This window comes from Diorhabda sublineata, chromosome 3 (genome assembly GCF_026230105.1).
Source record: "Diorhabda sublineata isolate icDioSubl1.1 chromosome 3, icDioSubl1.1, whole genome shotgun sequence".
Classification (NCBI taxonomy): Eukaryota; Metazoa; Arthropoda; class Insecta; order Coleoptera; family Chrysomelidae; genus Diorhabda; species Diorhabda sublineata.
In genome coordinates this window covers 23,342,483-23,354,085 of record NC_079476.1, presented here as the reverse complement: position 1 = coordinate 23,354,085, position 11,603 = coordinate 23,342,483, and the positions used below count along the sequence as shown (strand labels likewise).

General features: G+C 30.0%; 1 protein-coding gene across 1 annotated transcript; it reads left to right on the top strand.

Annotated features, from left to right (window-relative positions):
- Window positions 1-3,502: 3,502 nt before the first annotated feature.
- LOC130442078 (choline transporter-like protein 1) lies at window positions 3,503-10,813 on the top strand. Its single transcript, XM_056776079.1, has 5 exons — window positions 3,503-4,392; window positions 5,516-5,772; window positions 6,804-6,970; window positions 7,626-7,718; window positions 7,793-10,813. The coding sequence occupies exons 1-5, from the start codon at window positions 4,280-4,282 to the stop codon at window positions 7,994-7,996; spliced, it is 834 nt and encodes a 277-aa protein (XP_056632057.1). The 5' UTR covers window positions 3,503-4,279; the 3' UTR covers window positions 7,997-10,813.
- Window positions 10,814-11,603: the final 790 nt, after the last annotated feature.

Genomic DNA, 11,603 nt, shown 5'->3' with positions numbered 1-11,603 from the left:
GAAAAGAAGACTTACCCATATTGATATTTAGATCGGGAATCAAAAAGCAAAATAGAGAAGACATAAATGAAATTTCTAAGAGAAATAGAGATTTAAACAAGATACGACAAAATAAAGAATAACATTATGAGAGAAAATTTTAACTTGAAACCAATTCGAAACAAAATCCAGGAAAAAAACTAAAATATCTCAGCCACGTAAGGATAATGGGAGAAACATATATATTCTTACAAAAACAAGAAAGGAAGACTGAGAAGAAGCTGGACAGAGGCAAAACGAGGAATAACACGCAAGAAATAAAACAAAAGACACAAGATAGGCAAGAGTTGGAACAGCTGTAGAAAAAGGAAGCCATGAAATGACTCAAATCCAGCAAGCCTTACTCCTGAAAAGGTAGAGAGGTATCAGGATTCAGAATTTACTTCCTTCCTTCCCATTTATTACTTGATATTCGAATCGAAACGTCCATTATAGTAACTCGATCCCACATGTTGTCTTCTTCGTTCTTAGTAAGTTCAGTGTAATTTTTCCAAGACTTTGGCATTTGCTTTTTCTTCACCTAACAAATCTTTCTCCTCGTTTATTTCAAATGCCAAGTTCTTTCACGCTATTTGATTCATATTACCTCATTAAGATTCGACTCACATCGATAAGGAAGGATGTAATGCACAATTATAATTTTGAAGAACTATATTTCGTCGATAACATATTTTTTTAAACTGTTTACTATTTACTAAACCAGTTCACGAAGTCACCTTTTCTCTGTGCAGCTATTGGTGAATGGTCTAATTGTTGACTGTAATATAAGTACAACAGAATTGAACCAAATTTTTATGAAACTTTATCAATGACTCTCAATTTCCAAATATTAACATAAATTTGAGACAGTGTGATATTGATTTATACAACTTTTGAAGGAACTTGAAGCGTCTTCTTTTGAGCTTAAATTAATGGTGAGGATTGCAGACAATTAAATGATCGTACAAAGTATCTGAAACACTTTTAAACCAGTTAAGGGTTACTATTAATTTATTTTAATGTTCACAATAAAACACGTCTTCATATCGAACAATTCAGACTTATTTGGGTTGCGACTTACTAAAGTTTTAGATTTATTTGCATGAAATTCTCTTACAATAACTGAATCATTATTTCCTTTCGAAATTTTCAAAACATATATCTGATTTGTTTTGTGTGACTACGTCATCAACTAACAAACTGATAATTCTTTCACACAATACACGTTGAACATAAATAATTTATCAATATTAATATTAATATAAATACAATATCAATTCAATAAATGACCTTTTATTCATTATATCAAATTTACATACGCCACTGGAATACCTGGAATAACGTGAGTCATCACCATTATTCCTGAAGATTTAGTGTCTACTATTTAAAAAACATTCTGTAGCACAAAATATATATTAACCACAGCTAGAGATAAGGTATATAATATTTTGTTTTTATTCTATAGATGTTATGCACAAATGTTATTTATTTCTATTGTATATGAAATTTCCATGAAACAGAATTCCTAGTTTTTATTTCCCTTAAAAACCAAGATGAATACAGTTGAATACTACAAGCAATGTTGCCACAACCTTGTTATCTTGAAAGAAAGTTCACCTTTGTATTGCTTATTGCGTATATTGCGGTTCGTGATGATCCTGACTTGCCTATACGGAAGCGTGTATAGATCATCATTATTTCTGATTTTACACAAAGATTTGGGGCTGTACTTTTACAAAATTCAGTTGGTAAAAAAGACAGATTTCATGTCAACTTACAAAAAGTGCCAGAGCTGTTGTGTTCGAGCCACATGTGGCAACACGGTTTACGATTGTAGAGAATGAGTTTTATTTTTAAGTTGGTCCTTTGCGGGTTTGAGAGGAAAGGAAATCGAAGAGCCACAGACGTACGGACATCGTTAAAAAATAATCTTTATCATTTTAGAACGGATCGGTTATCACCAAAATTATTTTCTAATTTAAAAGGTGTAAATAACTTATTTGAAAATATGAAAAAACTTCATTTTAATCTACATAATTACTTAAGGGTCATCAATACTATCTTCACCTATAGTTTTATTCTTAGACCCGACTGTGCAATAAATTAATCAGTTACCCATTTTCCATAAACGTACTAAATATGGTTTTTACAATGATTTTTCTCTGTTTTGATATTAGATTAACGTTATTCTCGCACTCATTTTCTTAAACGATTTTTGGTAATTTTCTGTATTGGTTTGGTGCCTCTGAATAACAGTTTCATTTTGACATCTGACTGGACGATGCTTTATTCGGTCATGTGAGATTATTTCAATTTTAAGATATTATTTACAATCAATGTAATGAGTTTTTAGGAAAAGTGAATGTATTCATGAAATATGGACAAAAGATAGAAATCTACAGTAATAGAATTTCTTGGAGTGAAAAGGTAAATTATTTATGGCGGTAGGGGCTACGTCTCGTAATTCTATTGGTGTAAAATCAAATAATATATCTAAAGTCAACTGTCAAACATGAATAAGTGGTACCAACCGAACACCTAAGTTACGGTGTAATTTCCCTATATATATATATATATATATATATATTTTTTTTTTTTTTCGATAAAGAAATAGTATGAATATAAGCCGAAACAGAGAAAATAGTATAAAACCTCGTAACAGAAGGCCATTCCTTCCATTGGAACTCTTGCAAGAATGAAAAGCCTTCTGTTATTCATTGTCAATATATAATAATGTATTCAAAATATTAATTTCATTCTTACTCGTCGAAGTTAGGTGTTCAAACTAGTTATTTACAAGTGTTTTATTTTTGTTCACTCCGAGCTGAATAACTGAATGCGGCTCTGGATATCGGCGTCTTCTCATTTCGTTGGCCGATGGTGTTTGGGTTTATTTAGAGGTGTGTTAACATAATTGCAGTTACACTACACCATCGTGAATATACGAAAATATTACGTAATTTATAATTTGGCGCCAATATTTCGTAATCAAATAATACTATTCCTTTAAAGGATCAAGGTTGAAATCGCTGAAAATGATTAATTAATCTATTCAATTATTTACAAACTGATAAAATTAATTATTGTTTCGAAACTTATTTCGGTTTTTTACCGCTAATGGACCATGTTACCCTTATTGATTATTCTTTTGACATTAATGTCTAGATACCTCCATCTTTTTTTTTAATATCGACCTTAGAGTTCCAACTTCCGGTTATGTGTGAAAATACCATAACAAAACAACTCCATGATATTTTTATTAATCGATGAAAAAATATATTATTTTAATAATTTTCTTATATAAATAATTTCTGCGATTATTTTTACTAATTCGTTCTTTTCACTACGACTTTTTCTCAATAACAAACTGCGTTTACACAAATCATTTATATACCTAAATAAAATTCTACGAAGTTCTAGAACAAAAAGAAAGAAAAGAAATAAATAAACTTCCTTAGAAGTTATTTAGAAGAAATACTGTAAATAAACCGCCTACTACTAAAATAATTATTCACCCGAAAAACGCCGCGCGAATTCGCCGAATTTTTAAAATTCCAGTAGATGGACAGGGCCGGCCTAGGGAACTATTTTGCGAACAATTTTTGAGAGAAACTCGTTATATTTATATGAAGAAAAAACAACTGTTTTGTTATGACCAATAAGGACGTAATTAGCAGAATGGTGTTTGCTTCCATCCTGCTTTTGATTTTTTTCTTTGTTCTCGAACGAAATAAGGATATTTTTCTTACATATTTTTGATCAGAACTAAAATACGTTAACTAAGAAAGAAATAGGGCTTATATGAAAAAAGCATGTGTGAATGAGGCGTAGGTTTCGGAAAAACCGAGATCTGATTGGTTAAAGAAGCATGAATTAGTATGAAGATGGGTTTGGTAGCAAGGATGACGCAAATGAAGATGTGAACGTATATCTAATAGGTTCGGTTCTTAGGTAGTATTCTACTCCACTAAAGGTGTGAGTACATGACTTACACTAATTAAAAAAAATATATATTTTTATTTCAACTACTTAAAAATCAAAAACTTAGTTGCAGAAATCTATAGAATATATTATATGCTTTGAATTAGAGATGATTTATTGGTTGGATTAATTTTTATATAAATAGCAATTTTCATTTCAGACTTTCCTCTCATTAGGCATAGTCGTTGCACTATGGTTCATATTTTCTCTTTTAATAGAAAGTTCTGGTACATTAAGTGAGTATCGTCTTAACGTTTTTTTCTACGAAAAAGACGCTTGGATGAAATTTACAAGATGGTACAACTTTATCGCGATGTTATGGATGGTGCAGTTCATAATTGGTTGTCAGCATATGATTATAGCCGGAGCTGTCAGCATTTGGTACTTTAAACGGTAAACAAATGATTGTTTTCACTATAATTTTGTTTGTTTGTTTAACGCAGCCAATTTATTAGAATGATATTTCTACTATTCAAAACAATTCAAAAATCAGCTCACTTTATTTTTCAAAAATTAGACACTGTACAATTTTAATTATCTAATGACATGAATAACATTAACCGAAGCTAACTGAAAATTCTTTTTATGTCAATAGTTATCAGTTGACAAAAATCAATGGAAATTGATAATAGCTTTTATTATTTTTACTGTAAGTTATATATTTTTTATAAATACCTTTGTTAGACAGAATACTCTAAAGTTTCCGAATGTTAATATTAATTAGGTCGAGTTAATATACAGTGCGTCCATGAAATAACGCATACATTCATTATCAGCTAAAAAAACAATCATTTTCGAAGTGTATTTTTGTATTTAATTTTCTGTTTAGTTTGGCATTGTGTACAATAAAATTGTGGGGCCTATTCTTTTGGAGTGAGTGTTTTCTGCTGAAGAATAGAAATAACGCCTCCGTATAGATTTTTAGAAATTCAAGAGCGCTCAATTGGTTAATTTGATCTTTGGATTGATTATGGTGCAACCATTTCATGGCCATCGCATAATCTGGATTTCACACTGCTGGAAAAGCAAGAGTAAGATGGTTGGGACCTGACCGGAAGTTGGGGGAGAGGAAGAGAAAGACAGTGGTAGAGAAGGATTTGGAAAGATTAAGGGTGAAAAACTAGAAACAATTAGCTTTGGATAGGCAGAAATAGAGAGGACTAGTATGAAATCTGAAGGTGTAAGATGACGGGTGGGTCTTCCCCGAAAAGAGCTTCCCAAAGCGACCAAATTTCACATAATAGAGGTCATGTTATTGTTTATACATATATTTATAACAATTTTAAAATGAAGAGACAATTAATAAAGAAAACCCCATTATAATATTAGTAAATATATTGTTGTAACTTGAAGTATTTTAATTACAATTGTTATTTTTTTATTCTGAATACGAACCAAATTATCACTATACACTCCTATTCAACAAAAAGTTCCAAATAGTATAGTTTCTTAAAAGACATTCCTACTTTTTATCATACATCTAAAATAAAGTAACAAATTAATTTTTACTTTCTAGAGACAAATCTTCTTTGGGTACACCTGTTATTCAAAGTACTGGAAATTTGATAAGGTTCCATTTAGGATCTGTAGCTTTAGGTTCATGTCTTATTGCAACTGTACAATTTATCAGAATGTTAATGAAGTTACTTGAAAAGTTTTTGCGAAATAGAGAGGGAAAAATCGTCGACTGTTTATTAAAATGCTGTCACTGTTGTTTGTATTGTTTCGAAAAGATACTGAAATATTTAACTAGGAATGCTTACATTGAAGTTGGTAAGTACATATTTATTTAGCTTATCTATAATTTATTCAATAAATTACGAATCTCGAGATATTTAAGTTTAATTTCTTGAAATAGTAAATTGATATTCAAACTTTTAATGGCAAATGAAAATTACTTGACACCTTATCCTAAATCCTAACCTAATTGTTCAAGCGAGAGACACTCTCAGAATACCATAGAATACTTTCAAGTTCGTGGTTGATTCGTTTGGTTGCTTTATAATTCGTGAGTGGTATTAAATAAACAGTTCAGTATAAATATCTAAGAACAATTAGATTTGAACAAAAATTCAGAATACCGATTTAGCTGTCATGTCTGGGCGTGTACAAGATGCCCGTGGGGACAGCCAAATGTCCCGCTGTAAAAGTTTGATTCAAATTTTCATATGAAAATATTCATTTAATATACATAGCTAAGATCGTTTTAAAAGGTATATAAAAAAATAATCTCTCAACTAACAGAGAGTGTGATGTTTGAAATGCATTACATCGTGAAAAATATATGCGTCAGTGTAGTTTCATGAACGATATACTCATAAATAATTGGTATTATATTCTGTTTGGGTATGATTACAAATTTTGCTTATAATATAAAGTATTTTTGTAGCAAACTTCAGCTTTGGTCCCAAAATTATGACCACCTTAATCAAAATAAGTATTTGGAGGTAAAGTTATTTTGAACATGAATGGATTAAGTGTAAATGAAATATTTTGGTATAATTCTACAACAATTATTTGTTTACTTACCTAAAATCTGTCAATTAAATTAAATATCTCCGTTTTGTGTAATTCTGTGTTAAATTTATTTGCTTGGAATTCGGACACTGACCTACACTAACTTTCTACATCACGCTAGTCATAATCTATGAGGCAAATTTGAGCAAAATATTTTGACGCTAAACTAGTATCCTATTTAATAGGTAAAAATGCAGTACCTATTTCATTTAAAGTAATTATATGAGTTAATGATTTTATTTTAAACATTTTTCAATTGGAATATTTTAAAAATAAATTACTTTCAGCTATTTTTGGACTTCCTTTTTGTAAAGCAGGACAGCAAGCCTATAAGCTCCTTACTGCAAATATATTGCGAGTGGCAGCAATCAATTCTGTTGGTGATTTCGTATTATTTTTGGGAAAAGTTGTAGTGGTCATAGCAACTGTTCTAATAGGAATCAAAATACTTCAAGTAGGTCATATTTTTGTGAAATTCCTGTTTATTTATTTTAAGTAGACAAGATAGAAACAAAAGCACGCCCGTGTCATTTCGTATGCACGTGAATCACTGAAGCGAAACCATAGAACAGGACTGTACTTTATAATAGAATATGAGTTTTTTATAATGCTATAGTTGAATTCTATATAGACATCTGCAGAAAAACAGCATATAAACTTTTGAAAAATAAAACTACTTATTTCATTATTTATTTATATGATTGAAATCGATAGAACTACATTATCTTTACACCTTTAAAAATTGTTCGTCTCTCATTCAGTATATCATTATTGATACTAAATAATTAGATTGGATTGTTTGGTAAATCGTTTTGACTTTCCAGCTGTGCATAGTAGATGCATTGCACTTCTGGACATCTCTAGAAGTTTCTCGGTTGAGTTGAATTTATACACACGGTATATCTTACATAATTTATTTATACACTAACTATTCACTAACACTTACACGCTAAATTATTTACTAATATTTGTGTACATACTAAAAATTTTAACTTAAACCAAATTTTATTTTCCTATCAATAATTATATAACCAAGAAGAAAATACAACATTTTTATTCTAATAATTTAATTTCTTGATCAATTATTTGAATAATTAATCATATTTTAGGATAAAGAAGGTCTTCAGCACATGTGGGTACCAATTACATTATCTGGTTTATTTGCATATTTTGTCTCACACTGTTTTATGACAGTATATGAAGTGAGTATTTCGAAAAATGTGATTGAAATAAAAAAATGAACTTGTCTCGAATCAACTGTATTTTTTGTTTTAAGATGGTGATAGATACAATTTTTTTGTGTTTCTGTGAAGACTGCGAGAAGAACGACGGCGAAAACAGACCGTATTTCATGTCAAGAGGTTTAATGGAATTCGTGGAAAATTCAAAAAGGGCATTAGATTCTAAAAAGAAATCGTCCACCGTAGAAGCGACTATACCTTCCATAAGTGAAGATGTTACTAGAAATTTTTCAGGATAACTTCCAACGACTGATTTAAAAGAATAATAATTGCACTTTAATATAATTAGATTCAAAATAGTAGATACTAAATACCTAGAATTTGTTTGACTTGAGTTAACGACACTGTTGCTAGTTTATTTTATTTATGATTAATCAATTACACATTACATCTTACTGTTGATAAGATGTATTACAATAACGTGGATTTATTATCAAAAATATATAAAAGTCCTGCAATAATTTGCCTTAAGAATTTCAATATGACAACATTGCTTTTATTGTTAGTGTGTGGGTTATTAAAAAAGAATAGAAAATAGCAATAACCGTAAGGTAGAGAGAGATGTATCATTCAACGAGATTATTTCCTAGGTCCTCGTAACATTCAGTAGCGTATCATTATATTATTTATATCATTGTAAATGTAATACGACGATTAAATTGTAATGCAAATAAATAATAAATTGATTAAATATTTATTGAAATACATTCAATTACGGAGAGAAAATAATATCTACTCCATCTTTCAAAAGATTCCCAGAATTTTTATTTGTGTTTATTTCAAGTGTTCGAAAAAGTATTATTTTTTCGGGACTATTTTGTTTTGATAAAATTAGCCAATAGAAATTAACGAATTGATCATATTTTCCGCGAATAAATAAGTGATTATACACTTGGCAACGTGATTTTATCAATATCACAGTTTTAATGCATCTAAATGTTCTTGATTTTAGGTCTCTTCTATTTTATATTTATAGTTTTTATAGTTTTTAGATGCATTAATATATCAAAAGGTCAAAGAAATAAGAAATAGAAGAAATAGCAACAATATATGTTGCTATAATAACCACTTTTGAAGCTTCTCAAAAAGTCGTCTTAAACTCGCAGTTAATCATTTCAGAACAACTTCAAGTTTAGATATAAGCAAATCAAATTGATTTTTAATGCCGCTGAGCAAGCAGAAATGCGTTTGGAAGCAGTTTTCGTTATTTTTTTGGAGAGAGAAATTTCTTTATATAATGGTAACGAATACCGCCCGAGCAATCGAAAATAATCGATTATTTTCGAACCTCTTGGGCTTATGAATGACTATTTTCCACCCACAAAATTTCAAATTTCGAATTGAAAGAGAGTTCGATGGTTAAAAATTTTATTTGGGAAATCAGAATGTAATTTTTTTGATGGTAGACTGTAACAAAAAATAAACGAGAGGACTGGAACAACTAGATGATTATTCAACGCAATTAAGGCTCAGTTTATTGCGAGGAAAATTCCAAATCAAATATGTATAAACAGAAATATAGAAAAGAAGACTTACCCATATTGATATTTAGATCGGGAATCAAAAAGCAAAATAGAGAAGACATAAATGAAATTTCTAAGAGAAATAGAGATTTAAACAAGATACGACAAAATAAAGAATAACATTATGAGAGAAAATTTTAACTTGAAACCAATTCGAAACAAAATCCAGGAAAAAAACTAAAATATCTCAGCCACGTAAGGATAATGGGAGAAACATATATATTCTTACAAAAACAAGAAAGGAAGACTGAGAAGAAGCTGGACAGAGGCAAAACGAGGAATAACACGCAAGAAATAAAACAAAAGACACAAGATAGGCAAGAGTTGGAACAGCTGTAGAAAAAGGAAGCCATGAAATGACTCAAATCCAGCAAGCCTTACTCCTGAAAAGGTAGAGAGGTATCAGGATTCAGAATTTACTTCCTTCCTTCCCATTTATTACTTGATATTCGAATCGAAACGTCCATTATAGTAACTCGATCCCACATGTTGTCTTCTTCGTTCTTAGTAAGTTCAGTGTAATTTTTCCAAGACTTTGGCATTTGCTTTTTCTTCACCTAACAAATCTTTCTCCTCGTTTATTTCAAATGCCAAGTTCTTTCACGCTATTTGATTCATATTACCTCATTAAGATTCGACTCACATCGATAAGGAAGGATGTAATGCACAATTATAATTTTGAAGAACTATATTTCGTCGATAACATATTTTTTTAAACTGTTTACTATTTACTAAACCAGTTCACGAAGTCACCTTTTCTCTGTGCAGCTATTGGTGAATGGTCTAATTGTTGACTGTAATATAAGTACAACAGAATTGAACCAAATTTTTATGAAACTTTATCAATGACTCTCAATTTCCAAATATTAACATAAATTTGAGACAGTGTGATATTGATTTATACAACTTTTGAAGGAACTTGAAGCGTCTTCTTTTGAGCTTAAATTAATGGTGAGGATTGCAGACAATTAAATGATCGTACAAAGTATCTGAAACACTTTTAAACCAGTTAAGGGTTACTATTAATTTATTTTAATGTTCACAATAAAACACGTCTTCATATCGAACAATTCAGACTTATTTGGGTTGCGACTTACTAAAGTTTTAGATTTATTTGCATGAAATTCTCTTACAATAACTGAATCATTATTTCCTTTCGAAATTTTCAAAACATATATCTGATTTGTTTTGTGTGACTACGTCATCAACTAACAAACTGATAATTCTTTCACACAATACACGTTGAACATAAATAATTTATCAATATTAATATTAATATAAATACAATATCAATTCAATAAATGACCTTTTATTCATTATATCAAATTTACATACGCCACTGGAATACCTGGAATAACGTGAGTCATCACCATTATTCCTGAAGATTTAGTGTCTACTATTTAAAAAACATTCTGTAGCACAAAATATATATTAACCACAGCTAGAGATAAGGTATATAATATTTTGTTTTTATTCTATAGATGTTATGCACAAATGTTATTTATTTCTATTGTATATGAAATTTCCATGAAACAGAATTCCTAGTTTTTATTTCCCTTAAAAACCAAGATGAATACAGTTGAATACTACAAGCAATGTTGCCACAACCTTGTTATCTTGAAAGAAAGTTCACCTTTGTATTGCTTATTGCGTATATTGCGGTTCGTGATGATCCTGACTTGCCTATACGGAAGCGTGTATAGATCATCATTATTTCTGATTTTACACAAAGATTTGGGGCTGTACTTTTACAAAATTCAGTTGGTAAAAAAGACAGATTTCATGTCAACTTACAAAAAGTGCCAGAGCTGTTGTGTTCGAGCCACATGTGGCAACACGGTTTACGATTGTAGAGAATGAGTTTTATTTTTAAGTTGGTCCTTTGCGGGTTTGAGAGGAAAGGAAATCGAAGAGCCACAGACGTACGGACATCGTTAAAAAATAATCTTTATCATTTTAGAACGGATCGGTTATCACCAAAATTATTTTCTAATTTAAAAGGTGTAAATAACTTATTTGAAAATATGAAAAAACTTCATTTTAATCTACATAATTACTTAAGGGTCATCAATACTATCTTCACCTATAGTTTTATTCTTAGACCCGACTGTGCAATAAATTAATCAGTTACCCATTTTCCATAAACGTACTAAATATGGTTTTTACAATGATTTTTCTCTGTTTTGATATTAGATTAACGTTATTCTCGCACTCATTTTCTTAAACGATTTTTGGTAATTTTCTGTATTGGTTTGGTGCCTCTGAATAACAGTTTCATTTTGACATCTGACTGGACGATGCTTTATTCGGTCATGTGAGATTA